Source organism: Sciurus vulgaris, assembly GCF_902686455.1.
Source record: "Sciurus vulgaris genome assembly, chromosome: 7".
NCBI classification, from domain to species: domain Eukaryota; kingdom Metazoa; phylum Chordata; class Mammalia; order Rodentia; family Sciuridae; genus Sciurus; species Sciurus vulgaris.
The window spans coordinates 73,217,274-73,232,582 of record NC_136467.1 but is presented as its reverse complement, the minus strand read 5'-3'; the positions used below and the strand labels follow the sequence as shown (position 1 = coordinate 73,232,582).

The following is a 15,309-nucleotide window of genomic DNA, read 5'->3' as shown; positions in this document are numbered from 1 at the left end:
CTCTCTTCTTAAGCTCATTTGTGTGCTTCAGGAAGAACAGTCAGGATTTATATTATAGAAGATGGCAAATAATTAACTTCAGTTAGTTTAATGTTATGACTACTGGCAAGGTCACCATGCAAGTTTACTTTTAGTAACATAACAAACCTGTTGCTTTGCTTGATTTTTCAACAATTTTGATTCTAAGCGTTTAATAGTATCATTTGTGGCAGGAACTTGTTCCATATTAGTGTCACTTTTATTACTAGTATTTGTAGAAGCAATGTCCATGAATGAGCCTAGGAAAGCAGAAACATTTATGACCACAGGTTGAAAATACCACAAATGCTTCATTCAATAGTATGCAACCAAAATTCTTCTCTCAACTGGAAGACATGAATAGAAATAATATTTTACAGTAATGAAGACATTCCAAAAGAGCCCATTTTAAATGAAACTTAAGGATAGTAAAAAAAGGAGTTAAAATGTCTAATAATCTAGTAGTCCTAAAGTTTGTACCATAAGCTAGTAGAACAAGGGGTTATTTAACTGAAATGGAAAAAACAAGATGATGAATAAATTTAAATGAAGTAACAGGAACTCAGTTTGGAAAATGTTAAATTTGGATTCCTATTAGAGATCAAGCAAGTAGCTGGATATGTGAATATGGATTTTGAATATGATATGAAGAAAAACATCAGCAAGCTGATGGTATATAAAGCCTTGATATTAGAAGAAGTTATCAAGGAAATGGACATATCTAAAATGATTTGAGGCCTTGGCATGATGACATTTGCAGGTTGAGGAGATGAAGATTAAACAGCAAAGAAAACAGAACAAAATGGCCAGAGACCTAAAATGAAACTCAGGCTAATGTAATGTCTTGAAGAAAATAATGAAGAAAGTGCTGGTAAGAAGAAGATAGTAATGGCAGAACATGGTGTTGCATGTCTTTAATCTAGCAGCTTGGTAGGCTGAAGCAGGAGGATCTCGAATTCAAAGTCAGCCTCAGCAATTTGGTGAGGCACTAAGTAACTCAGGAAGACCCTGCCTCTAAATAAAATACAAAAAAGGGGCAGGGATGTGGCTCAGTGGTTAATTCCAAGTACCAAAAAAAAAAAAAAAAAGAAAAGAAAAGAAAAAAAGGAGGAGATAATAATAAAGTGTGTCAAATGACAAATCACTTATGAAAGCTATTTGTCACTTATGACAAATCACTTATTAAATTTAGTAAAAGAAATAACTAGTAACCTTAACAAGAACAGTTCTGGAATAGTAGTCTAAATGGCATTGGTATAAGATAGAATGGGATGAAAGAAGCTAGCAATTTCAAATATAGACCGTATTTACTCTGGGAAGGATCCTAATAGGCTAAAACTGATCATATAACAGAATTGTTGGGAAGGTCAGATAGAACACAGGGCACAAGCAAAAAGGTTTGCCTTTGGCAAAAAACAAGTATAGTTTAGCCACACCAATGGGAAAAAACATAGAATAGATGGGTACAGATGCAGATAAGTAGGTGCATAATGGGGGAGCCTGTATAAGCTACCTTCTGATTATTCCACTTTTCTCAAAGGAATAGCAAACAAGGTTAACTGAGAGTGAAGAGTGGGGATTGAAGAGGAAGTGTTTGAAGTTTGGGGAAAGAGGTAAAAGCATAAAATTCAGTAATCTAGGGGAGAGGATATGGACTAAAAATAGTACAATGGTTCAGCAATGCTACATATGCACCTTAGGATGGTACACATGTGCTATCTCCAGTCACCTGCAGCTGCACTGGTATAGGCAAGGAGTAGCTAAGTATCATAATTAATCAGGCTAAATCAGCCTGATTAATTCTGAGAAAGGGGCTGGACAGCTGAGTAAATTTCCAAAGGACTATCAGAGTTGACTAGAATTAAGTGGAGAGATGAAGGAAAAAGGAACCTAAAAGGTGGAAGGTCAGCGAAAAGGTCAGTGAAAAGGTAGAAGGATCAAAGGACTGAAGGTCACAATATGGGAATGAGGAGAGGGTTTAGAGATAAAGGGAGAAGCAAATGATAGAATTCTAGAGAAGTTCACTTTAGAATTCAAAGCAACTCAATATAAATTTTCAATATAATTAGACTTTGAGAATAACTAGCCAAACAGTAAAGCAACTTAAAATAAAATTATTCTTAATGCAAGGGAAAAGAACATTAAAAATACTTCAGTAAGAATAAAATTTTAAGCAACTCAACGAGATGCAAATATATGTGTACAGGTATATATATACCTTGCAGATGGAATAGGGTAACAAAAATGCAAAGTATTTTGAGAGGTATAAGATTTCTAAGAGTGTGATTTCAGCTATTTTTTGATATGACCACCAACGACCATTTGTTATTACTACTTCACATTTTAGAAAACTGAGTAACTTTCAACGAAAACACAGCTTCTTAAATAAAAGTGTCTTAGGAAAAAAACAAAAGTAGGGTGTTCATGGTGAAGAAACATGTATACATTTAAAATAATTTTAATCCTATTTGATCTAGCAATATCTATGTAAAAACTATTATTCAAATTAAAAATTAAGATATTCACAGCAATACAATATTCAATCTTTTTACACATTACGATGTAAGAATTCCAAGACTTGGAAGCAACTCTCAAGTAACTCTTTAATCTAGATACCTTCAAGAATGATGCACCTGGAAACTCAAATTGCAGATGATCATATGAAATGAAGGAATTAAAATGCAAATGGGGACATCATTCATTGCTTCTTGATTATAATTCATATGAAAAAGATAGAAAAAACTCAGGATATAATTCTTCCAATCTATCCATTTACCTGTACTAGTTGCAGAGTTGCTCTGTCCTTCATCTGAAAACTGACAAGGATACTGTAATGGCTCATCTGCTCCTGGAAAGTACTATATATACAAAAGGAAATCATAATTTAAAATTTCTGTTAATACAAATTAAATTCTATTAAAGAATATATTTGAATTATCTCATTGTAAGATTTGACAGTAGCATAGATGGTGCTTTACTTTCCCTCAGGCATACTGAATTTGGAGAGGCCTAAGTTTCTGATCTGACATAGATGATAATATGCTCCCTTCAAAATATCAACTGTGAACAATGCCATGCACCTACCTAAGCCTCTAGTTTACATGAAGTCTAGATAGTCTTGAAGAAAATAACAAATACTTCTCTAGAGAAACATGGACTATAGTATTATTTCTCATAATTACACAAAACACATTTATGTTCCTTATATATTTACCAATAATGTAAACTTCCAAATGGTTGCAATGACTATTAGTTTGACAAGTGAGACTGGTATGCCATAGAATAATTATTAGAATATTTTAAGTTATCAATAAAATAGGCTTGGATGGCTTTTTTTAATGAATTGGAGAAATAATACTGAAATTATTCAGTGGACCAAAAAAAAAAAAAAAGAATTTAGGGAAAAAAAGAAAAGTATTCTCAAATTAGACAAAGCACATATGAGCACAATCACCATTTAAACAATTTATATGGCTCAAAGTTTTATCTAACTACAAAGACTAGATTGCTTTCTTATACACTAACACCTCAAGGGCCTAGGTTTCTATATATAGCTGGTAAACTTTAACCAATTAATTCAAGCTTCCCTGCCCAAGATTTTTGAAAGAAGAAATTAATTCAACCTTTGACCATTCAGAAAATCACTTAGTTTGTATTTAAAGAGACTGCATAATTATTCTGAACGAGCTTGCTCTGAAATCATACACTTTCATGAGCTCATGAGTATTTATTTATTTATTTATTCATTTATTTATTTATTTATTTATTTATTTATTTAGTATCTGGGATTGAACCCAGAGGTGCACTACCACAGAGCTACATCCCCAGTCGTTTTTATTTTGAGATGAAATCTCACTAATTTGCCCAGGCTGGCCTCAAACTTGGAACCTCCTGCTTCAGCCTCCTAAGAAACTGGAATTACAGGTGTGTGTCACCATGTCCTTACTGAACTTATTAAAGTCGAAGTACCACTTGACGTTTTTGATAGTGTTCTAAAAACTAAAAGCCTAAAACACATCAAATAATTCTAATATGTTTAGTTTGTAGTTTGTTTAATTTGATCATCATTTTAAAAGGGTTCTTCTAAACTTCAACATTTCATAAGCCCTAGAAAAAAGTTTAACTTTTTACTGTCATGTGAAAATCTGAAAATATGCAACAAAAAAACAAATAGTAAAAATTATTCAAGTAAATGTTCCCGAAGAGTACAACCTCTCTTGTGCCCTGCATAAATGATTATATTTCTTGTGAAAATTTGTATCAAAAATTTATAATGTAGGTTAGCATGTAATTAAGAGTCATACCTAAATCCTACAAAGGCTTTAGATATCATCTAATTCAGTTTCTTTCACATTACAGATGTGGCAACAGGCCTAGAAACAAACATACTGTCCACTAATGTAAAAAGTATGAAACAAGTCCAGAAACATAGCCTAGCCATTTTTGCATTATGAAGAACTAATCTTTTCTTCCAAACTAATGTTTCCTTTTCTGGTTATATGAGTAAAGTCTACTCTAACATGGGAAATACATAAAATAATATTGTGCTCTTTATTTTAAAACTCCATTAAAATTGAGTATATATTAAATCCCCCTAAACCCAAAGCCCCTCAAAAGAAGGATTATACCCGCATCAAGTGAGTCATTATTTTCACAATTTCCTCCATGGAAGGGCGCTGGGAAGGATCTTTAGACCAACAACGTGTCATCAGGCTTTCAATGGGCTTAGGTAAATTTTTGATCAGTGGTGGTCGAGTACCTATAATTGAAAATAAGAGGAGGGGGAAGACCATTTTAATCAACAGAATAGAGCAAGCTTTTTATGCACATTTCCAAAACAGTATTTATTTTACAGATCTCATGACTTAAGAGCTATTATTTTGAATTAATGAACATACTTATTGGGCCTTTAGTATTTATTCTATGTATATTTTCATAATGAGAAACTATGCCTTTAAAAAGGTAAATTAGATTTTTTACAATACATGTAACTCTGAGACTGAGAATTAACAATATCTGACTTGTTATAAACATTTTTTTAACAAATAACAAAGCCTTAATTTGTTTTATTAAGAAAGGTTTTGAGGAAACTTCATCTATATTTTCAGGATTGTTGCAAAAACTTCAAACGTGTTTAGAAAATCATCTTCCCTATTCAGAAAGTGGTGACCTATGGTGTCATACTCTGCTTCCTAATAAGCCTTTTGTGGAAGGCAGACATTTTGATGGTTATGAATCAATTATTTTGCAAGCTGAAAACTGCCAATGTCTAATTATCAAGCTTGTGACATAATTAGTAAGGTCTACACTTAAAGAAGGCCTCAAATATGGAATCATAGTAATTGAATCAATTATCAAGTTAGTTTACTTCACCAATGTTCAATTATTTACTGACAATCAATGGTGAGGAAGAGAAGGTAAACTTCCTTGGTCAATGCTCTAGCATTCTCTACAATGACAATGAAGGTAGCAACATTAAAGATGCTCCAGAAAACTGATAAAACAGCTAATAGTAGTGCAAACATGGTACAATATGACAGTCTATGAATGATCTAAACAGGCAGATATTTGTTTTTATCACTTGTGGAACAATGTGTAAAAAATGTGTTAATCAGAATGACTATAATCAAGTGACAGAAATAACAGTGATGCTAAAGTTAAGAAGGTTAAATTGTTTTCCTTCATAGTTTATTTTCTCAAGGCAAATGTAAAGTAATTTCATTAATGAAGATGCATTATAACATCATATGTGGTTAGACACATCATTAGGAAGTATAAAAGGATCAAAGGGTTAAAATAACACTGAGTCTATAAGTTAATATGAGTCAGAAAAGATCTGGATTTGAATTCTTGCTCTACCACTTACTAATCTTGTGATGTTAGGCAAGTTATTTAACTTCTCTAGGCCTCAGTTTCCTAATTTGTAAAATAAGAATGGGTAAGAACATTAAAATAAGGGTATGTGAAGTGCTTTGTGTTTTGCTTGTTTGAGCTTAATAACTCTTAGGCGTTTTTCCTTTCTCTCCTTGGTGAAACACTTGCCTCCCCAGGAGAAACAGGATATACTTTTTCTTTTACCATAACCATGTGAGATGAGATCTTTTATCAATTAACATTTATTTATGTATTTAATTTTTGCAGAATCTAGTCTGATGATATTCTGTCCCTAAGACATTGACAGCAGGCTCTGGCTGTGCACTGATGGTCCTTCCCAAATCAGCACACCAGCAAACATCCTCAGATCCAGGGCTTGAGGACAGAGAGTGGTAATAAAAAAGTAGTCTAGTGCTGGCCATATAGCCCGTCTCGTAGAGTGCCTGCCTCTTGTGCTGGAGGCCGGGGTTCGAGTCCCCAGCCCTCTGGGATTGTGGAAATAACAAACAAAAAGTAGTCTAGTAACAAAAAATTGCACATTTTAATATTAGGGAAAAAGTTCTTCTTTGGGAGAGAGGACAAGTAGAAAGCACGAAAAGTAAATTAAAGAAAAATTTCTTTTCACGAACCATTATGAACAGCCCACATAATTCGGAACGCTGGGCCACCAATCTCATCAAAAGGTTTCCGACGTGTTATCACTTCCCAAAGAATAATACCCCAGCTGAAGACGTCACATTTTTCACTGTAATTGCTACCTAGAAAAAAAGATAGTATAATCTTGAGACTTTTTCCATATGAAATATAGAAACAACTGCTTTCATAAATTTTTGGGTATCTCAGTCAAAAACAAGAGGCTACCACATGTAGAGTCAAATTATTCTTTCTGAAGTACTTTAAATCTGTTTAACAACTGCAGTCTGATAGACTAAACTTTGTTTTCCTTAACAATTAATGGTAACTATTACTCTTCCATATGAACAAATCTTTTTGCTCTCCTTATTATAGTAACACTATTCCTTTTTTTTTTTTTTTTTGGGTGCTGGGGATTGAACTCAGGGCTTTGTGCTTGCGAGGCAGGCACTCTACCAACTGAGCTATACCCCAGCCCCAACACTATTCCTTTTTAACATCAAAGAGGTTATTAAATAAGTGATTTTTAAAAAAATTCCAAATAATATATATTCTGTGTATGAAACAGAAGATATTTAATTTTGTGTAATTCAATGCCTGCTTGTCCACTAACTTTCTAATTGAGTTTTGGGGCAAAACAGCTGCTCCCCTCAAGTGACAGCTACATAACATTTTCACCTTTTCTGGGGTGGCTAAATTACAGAGACAAAAAACTTTAAAACTCAGCAAAAATAAAATAAATAACCTATAGCCAGAATCTGATTACTTAATGCATCTAAAATTATGGGTGTTCATATTTCCTAACATATAAAGTAGACACCTTGAGTTCAACTTCTCTCATTTAAAAGATAATTTAAAAGTTCCTATGCAGAAAATTAGTATGGCCAGGCGCAGTGGTACACTCCTTGTAATCCCAGCGACTTGAGAGGCTGAGGCTCTAACAACTCAGCAAGACCCTGTCTCTAAATAAAACACAAAAAACAGCCGGGGTTGTGGCTCAGTTGTTAAGCACCCCTGGGTTCAATCCCCCATACTAAAGAAAAGAAAATCAGTATCTAATTTATGAACTACTCTCTTAGAACTTGAAAGTAAACATAAGTGCCCTTTATTTGTAGTTCTTGGTATTATATTTCCCTATCCAGTTATTTTCATTAAGACATGCTCATTGAAATTTTAAGCTGTTAATTTTTAATTGCTAGAAACCAATACAAAAGCACAGCTGATTCTCATTTTTCCTAGCATTCCTATTCTATGAAGTCTCTGTGAACACTGACTTAACGCTGAATCACTGCTCCTAGGAAAAATATAGGGTTAAGATTCTTATGTGCCTCTCATTACAAAATTTGTCAACTAAATGATAAATAAGTTTTTGTTGTAAGTGTGCTTGTATAAAGAATCTTATTAACATATAATACTGATTTACTAACATTGACCCTTAACACTGTAAATCATGTCTGAATGAATGCTACCTAACAAATGTATTTTCAGGTATTATCTTACAAATTCAGTCTTCTTGTACTTGGGCATCATTAAAATTGAGAACTATGCAAAATCACCAATAAAAATCATCTAAACAGAGAAAATGTGGCTCTGAAATTGACAGCAAAAATGCTACCCATTTATATCATTAGTCAAAGAAGGGAGAACTTCATTTTGTTTCAACTCATACTGGGAAGTGTGCTGGGTGATTCAAAAATGTGCACTACTGTGCATATGGTCTGTGAATAACAGGAATAGCACCACAAGTGCTGATCTGGGGGCTACAAGTGAAGTTTAGTAACCAGACAATTTTGTAATTATGGACTCTGTGAACAATGAGGATCAGCTACACATGTGCTTAAATATGCATGCAAGATGTCAGATGATTTCAATTTTGCCATAAAATTTGGGATCTAAGGCTGTATTTTTAAAAGCCTTTTTAGACTTCTGTATTCTCCTTAAATTATATACTATGAAGAAATAAAACCATGGGTACAGGAAAATCTACAAATACATATTGAATTCACATAGAGTAAGATAAATTATCAGTCATAAATTGTTTCTGCCATTATACCTTCAAAAACTTCAGGTGCCATCCAAGCAGCACTTCCCTTGTTATTGGTCATGTGTGTCTGAATGTCACAGGCTGTACCAAAATCACAGATTTTTAGAACTGTCCCCCCTGCAACCAGCAGCAAGCTGTTTAGAGAAAAAAAAAAAAAAAAAATCAAAATGCTGTAAGGCCAATATTTGATTCTACAATAAAAAGTGACATTTGTGGAGATGAAAGGAGTTAAACAAAATGAATGTTATCACTGAACTTCTGTGAAATGTTACCTGGTCACTGTAAGAGCCTAATAGTTTCAAGGAATACCAGCAAAAATTAACTGACAATAATATAATGCTCTCTCAGGGAGACTACTAGACTCACATTTTGATGTCTCCATTTCTAGCTCCATAATCAGTCCTGACCATATTTCTCCTGGTCAAAATAAAACAACAGATTTATAAAACTTCCAGCAGCTCAACATTATGGTGCCTGGAAGTAGGAGTTCAATCGTAGTATGTATTATTATTTTAAAAATAATAACACTATATAATTAAAGTAAAATAAGCCAATACAAGAAGAAAAATGGTACTTATTTTAAATGCTTAATTTTGAAGATATTTCTAAAAATGTTCAGTCCCCCACACTACTTTTGTGTCTAGAATATGTACGTGTGGGAAAAGTACAAATCTACTATGGTTAAAACAACCTAATGAAAGGTTTCCAGAAAATTTTCAGAATTTAAGATTCATTAGGTGCTATTATTACCTAACTACAATTACCAAGGAGCACTTAGGTTTTGCTTTAGATGACAAATAAACAGAAATGAGTGATATAATTTATAAAAATCATACTATACTTATATTCAACTGTCATCAGAACACAGGAAAGCATTTTAATTATAAATTTCATAAACTTTTTGTATATAATTTTGTATTAAATTCTAACTGAAGAGATTTAGAATCAGTTTTTTTTAGTTCAATGAGACTATAATAGCCATCTCTACACCACTAAAAATACTTCCATAATTCAAGTGGTAAAAATGCTTAATGCAATTAATTTACCTCCATAATCAATTCAACAACAACAAAAAATGTCCCCATCTAATTCTTATTTGAATTCTTATTACCCTTTACTCAAGGCAATGATAAGTATTCTCTAACTGGTTTCCTTGTTTCATCCTGGTAAATTCAATGTATCCAAGTAATTTTTATGAATGACATTTACAATTAGTACTCCTTTACTCATAAGTCTTCAACAATCCACCAACCCTGAACATGACATTCAAGGCTCAATAAAACCCAAATTTAAATTATCTAGTAGGCTTACTTCCACAAAATTAAGACTAAAAGCATATTTTAGTTTCTGATGTACATATGAATGAACTTGAAAGATAAATAAAATAAAAAAGGAACACAAATTCAACTTGATACTATGTAAAACTCCTCACCAAATCATCAGGAGCCTTCTTTATGTGCTATTCTGTCAGTTTTCTACTGACAATAAGACATAGGAGGTGTATGCATATTCAATTGTATATGAAAGTATAGCCATTCCAAAGAATTCTCTTTCCCCAGTACATTATAGGAAATCAATGCTAATCCTAAAGTCTGACTAGTATGCTGGGTGCCCCAAAGATGACTTATAATACCATAGGATGAATTCAACTAAAGAGATGCTCAAGAGAAATGAAGGACTCAGACCTGACCTCTTGTAAATGTTAGTGGAATTTACTAGCAAAAGAAGAATCCTTTTGATTTTATTAGGATACTTCTGGTCATCCATACCAGGCTTATAAAATAAATCTAAAATTTATGAGGTATAGTGTTGAAGGATATTAGGGTCACTGGTTAACTGTTAGGCTAATGCAATATAAAAGATGCTAGAAAATATAAATGACTTCCTTTTATAAGATATTTCTTTATATATATTGTTCCATAACTAGTCACTTATCCCCAAACCAAAAGACATCCTAACAGAGATGAAAATGGATACTGTTGGGTGTTGCACCTGATGGTCTTGGTTCCTCCAGGAAAAGAATACTTTATGCCTGATGCTTACCTACATACAGTCTTTGAATCATTAGTCATGTGTTACTGGTTAAGAGTTACAATTCTCATGAGCCTGCTTTAAGAACTGAACTGTGTTAATACAGGGGGAAAGGGACTGAATATCCATACCCAGGGGGAAAAAAAGAAAGAACTAAGTGATTTCTTCTTCACTGACCAAGGCAGATAACTAAGACATGGGACTCATGTGAAAAAATAAAATGACATGAACCTTTAGATTAAACATTATTTTTCCAGGGATCTGGGAAATTTTAAGCATTGAAGTAGAAATAAGGCAAACTAGAATCAACAATGATTTCAAGATTTAGAACTATGTAGATAGAGTGTATCAGATTAAACATGAGTGATGAATTACAACCAGAAAGGATGCTTTAATGCTTTAAGCTAATATCAAGAGAATGAAATAAATGAAGACTATATTGTTACACTGTGACTGATTTCCTAAGAGAAATTTCATATCTGAGATTGATATGGTAGTGGAGGGAAGAAGATATGTGGAGATGCTCTAAATCTTTCACATGTGAGTAAAGAAGAAAAAAAAAATGGACAAAAAAAGGACAATACATTTCATGTGTATATTTTTTTAAATTGATGATCTATACAAATGAAAAAATCCAAGTTTTTGCCTTTTGGAGTTATTTAAGGAATTTTATTAAAGTTCTTTCAAAATCCCAGGAGTCTTGATATGAAGAAATTGGGAGTATTTTTAATTTCTACCCAGATGCCAGAAATTCCCTTTTGCTTTCCTCTGAAAAGGACAAGGAATATCACTGTAAATTTTTGTGAAATGTCTGCTGTGTGTGAACATTGTACTTGTTGTTAGGGATACAGAGAAACAATAAATCAAACTTCTCTTTGTTCTTGAAAAAATGTCTAGAAGTAACATTATATACTCCATACACAAAATGGATATAGGATAACAGATTCTAGAAGTGGGATAATCTAAGGCAGGAGTTATGAAAAAAAAAAATCTCCCAAAGACAACAATCTAAATTACAAGCTTAGATAAATTACTAAATGAGAAGATGAGTAAAAAATAAACATTCTTGACTACACTAAAAGGGAAGAGAAAAAAGAAAATCAAGGTCAACAATTACCTTGAATTAGGAAATAGGTAGAGGGTGGAGAGAGGGAGGGAGGGAATGTCACATTATTAGAACTTACTTTGGAGGTTTCAGGTCCCTGTGAATTAGAGCTTTGGGTTGCATGCTGTGTAGATAAGCCACTCCTTGGGAACACTGTAAACACCAACTCATTGCATGGGCAGCAGTGTAATATGGCAATGGTTCAGCACCATGAAGCACTGCAAGACAAAGGCACAAACTAAAAAGAACTTTATTGCATATAACAAAAGACACAATGTGAATGCAAGCACTTTCAGAGCACATGATCAGGTATTTTTCTACACATATTCCCATTAGTCCTGCTCTCAATTTTCTTTTAAATAAAAAATGCGGAAATATGTAATAATTTTGAGTGGATAATAGCCATGAAAGTATCTAACATTTAACAGGACTTCAATTAAATGTTATTTATACATCCAAATAAAATTAACATACATTACATACTCTTTCAAATTGATAAAGTCACAGAGAAATAAGAATTAGAAGTAGTGTTATTCACACTACAGTAAAATAGATGCAGAGAAACAGTATAAAAATAAGATGGGCATAACAAGATATTTACAATTATACTGTCTCTAATCACTAAAAACCAGTGTTTCAACCAAATAAAACAAAGACGTACTAGATAACTAATTAGCATGGACAGTAAACATAAAGGACAAATTTATATAAAATAATATTAATTTAAAAATTAGTGTAACTATTTTATAAGTACAATCAATTAAAAATTGGTATACTTAGAATTATAAATTTCATACACTAATGTAGCATCTTTCTTATCTTTTAATTTTTCATCCTTTAAAAAATTTTTTTAGTTGTAGATGGACACAATACCTTTATTTATTTATTTTATGTGGTGCTAAGGATCAAACCCAGTGCTTCACATGTGCTAGGCAAGGGCTCTATTACTGAGCTACAACCCTAGCCCCCTAATTTATAATCTTTGAATTTTTCTTTTTTTTTTTTTTGATGACTTCTTTTTGGAACTCCAATGGTAAACTGTGAAGAACATTAAATAACTTACAGTTTATATTACAAGTTTTCAAATTATTTTAATCTACCAGGTAAAGACAGGTCTAATGACACTCACCATTATATAAAGAGCCTCCTTCAGCATATTCCATCACAAGACACACCTAAAGAAAACATGCCAGAAAAATTAATTATAGCTATATAGCATCTCAGAGCCCTGGAAAACTAATTTAATTCAACCCCTTGATTTTATAGGTACATTAAAAATTATTATTTTGGTCTTTATCACATGTGCTAAAGTAAAAGAAGGGGAAATATCTATGATTTAGGACCATGTCTTCTATGAGTCCACTAAGAGTGGAGATGAATATAAAAACATAATCACACAATCTTTTGTTTATTTTCTCTAGTGCTAATAAGTAGATGAGGTTAATGGAGAAGGTCACCTAAAACAACTCCTCTAATACACTGTTTTGCTAAAAGCCTAGAAAAATATCAAATGCATAAAGTACAATTTTTATTTTCAGAAGTATATCTAAGAGAGTAGATCAAAATAGTTTCACGAACTACATACACACATCCATACATCTGCCATGTTATTTCTTCCTAGATAAGATGAAAATGAAAAAGTGACAAACTTACTGGATTCAAGCAGGCTCCATATAACTTTACAATATTAGGATGGTTCACACGGGATAACTGCCGAAGCTGTAACAAATTAAGGATTTTTTAAAAAAGTGATCCTTTTTTGAGGTGTTAATTTCACAGATTAAATCTTACAATTACACAAACTATTTGTTTAAACCATGCAACAATTACTATTTATCATGTAGCAAGCACTGTGGTCACAGGCACTGAAAATATCAAGTGCCTACCTAAAATGCCACAGAACAGTTTGGTACTCCAATAGTTTAGCTGGGAAGACAGGCAGGTAAAGAAATAATTAAAATAATGTGCAAAGTGCTATAATTATGAAGAGTTATGAAGAAGGCATGAGCACACAGAAGTTAAACTCTGTCAAGAAACGTTATGACATCATCTCAGAGATGGCTGAGTTGAGTTATCCAAGCCAGAGGCCACTCTACTTTTGTCATTGTCTTCACAGTCACGACTGCTCTTACAATCTACCCACTCCCATGTGGCCCAGTTTTACTGGTATTGTATAATCATCACAACATGCAAGGAAGGTACTTAAAGTGAAGGCCCAGAGAAGATTAGATATGCTGCTAGAAATCCTACCGATTGAACTTTGGTCTATCTGACTTATAACGTGTAGTCTTTCTGCATAACTCGCCTCCAGTTCCATAGTCTACCTCCCAAAATAATTCCCTCCTTTCCATTCTCACTGTCTTAGTAATTCCAACCTGAATTGCTGCAGTAATTACTACAGTTACCTCCTAGGTGGTCTCCCTACTTCTAGTTTTAATCTTCCATGATCCAATAATTTACATTGACATTTATAATCCATGATCCAATAATTCACACTCTACTCATTTCCTTTGTTCCACATCTCAAACTTCTATGAATCCATCAAATCTCAACTTTTCAATTCTGTGAATATTTCAGGGAAATTGTCACAGGTGCACACAGATTTAAAAATCATAATCTAGAGCATATATACATATAATTACATTAATCTTATATAGTTATGATATAAAGTGTCTATAGGTGTTCCACATATAGAACATATAGAATGATGGGACAAAATGGGTTAGTGTATCCTCTCCACAAAACTGCTTCATGCTCTCTTTTCTCCCTTTGCCTCTCTGTTCTTTCTGCCTTTCACCTTATTCACTATAACCTACATTATGCTGCTGGCTCATATTAAGTCCACTGATGTCTCTAAATCTTTTTACTATATGCTACTAGAAAGCTTTATCTTTCTACAGTCAATATTTATGGATTTTGGTTCCTAACAGAAAAACTAATATCACTATTTATTATATTTATCATAAATATATACTTATTACATTTTATTTTAGTAAGACTGAGATAGCAGATTATTTCATACTTATCCCTGTTTCCTCCTGTCTAAGATGGTAAAGGCTTTTTTAAAGGTATAAACTCAAAAAGGATGGAAAGAATGTGAAATGAGAAAACTAAAGCACACATTTTTGGAAGCTAAAAAACTAATGACTAGCAATAACAGACACAACAGATTTAAAAGAGCTGAATCATCAACTAACAATGAGAAAAAAACTAAGAAGCAACCAGAATGTTTTCACAAAACCTCCAAGAGGTTGAGTGATAGTACCAGGTACCTATGCAAATGAACCAGTAAATGAAGGTAGGGAAGAAGGGGTCCACCTTAGGGGTCCCCAAGTTCTTCCCCTAACCTCCAATAGTTTAATGACTACCTTACAGTATCCAAGCAAAAGACTAGAGGCTAAATCAAATAGTATCTGGATGCAGGGACACCAAACACCAAAGTGGTTGTCTCTGGGAAGCAGAAAATTTAGATGGGAAAAGGTATAGTGGATTACAGTTTCTTACTGTGCAGTTTTAGAGAACCATTTGACTCTTTAAATTACATGTGTGTACAAGTTAATTTACAAAATTTCCCCACGCCATTACGATCCTTTGGATTCTTGAT

General features: G+C 33.0%; 1 protein-coding gene across 3 annotated transcripts in view; it reads right to left on the bottom strand.

Moving 5' to 3' along the window:
* The window catches only part of MAP3K7 (mitogen-activated protein kinase kinase kinase 7), a 64,386-nt gene that overhangs the window by 33,316 nt on the left and 15,761 nt on the right, over positions 1 to 15,309 (bottom strand). For all 3 annotated transcript variants that reach the window (XR_013765272.1, XM_079148285.1, XM_079148286.1), the window contains exons 3-10: positions 13,359 to 13,424; positions 12,835 to 12,880; positions 11,785 to 11,923; positions 8,579 to 8,703; positions 6,522 to 6,650; positions 4,647 to 4,777; positions 2,795 to 2,876; positions 148 to 278 (exon numbers count right to left, since the gene is read on the bottom strand). Coding sequence is in view for 2 of the 3 variants with exons in the window: in XM_079148285.1 (XP_079004411.1) it covers positions 148 to 278; positions 2,795 to 2,876; positions 4,647 to 4,777; positions 6,522 to 6,650; positions 8,579 to 8,703; positions 11,785 to 11,923; positions 12,835 to 12,880; positions 13,359 to 13,424 (849 nt within the window). In the remaining variant the exon portion in view is untranslated. The remainder of the gene's footprint in view (positions 1 to 147; positions 279 to 2,794; positions 2,877 to 4,646; positions 4,778 to 6,521; positions 6,651 to 8,578; positions 8,704 to 11,784; positions 11,924 to 12,834; positions 12,881 to 13,358; positions 13,425 to 15,309) is intronic.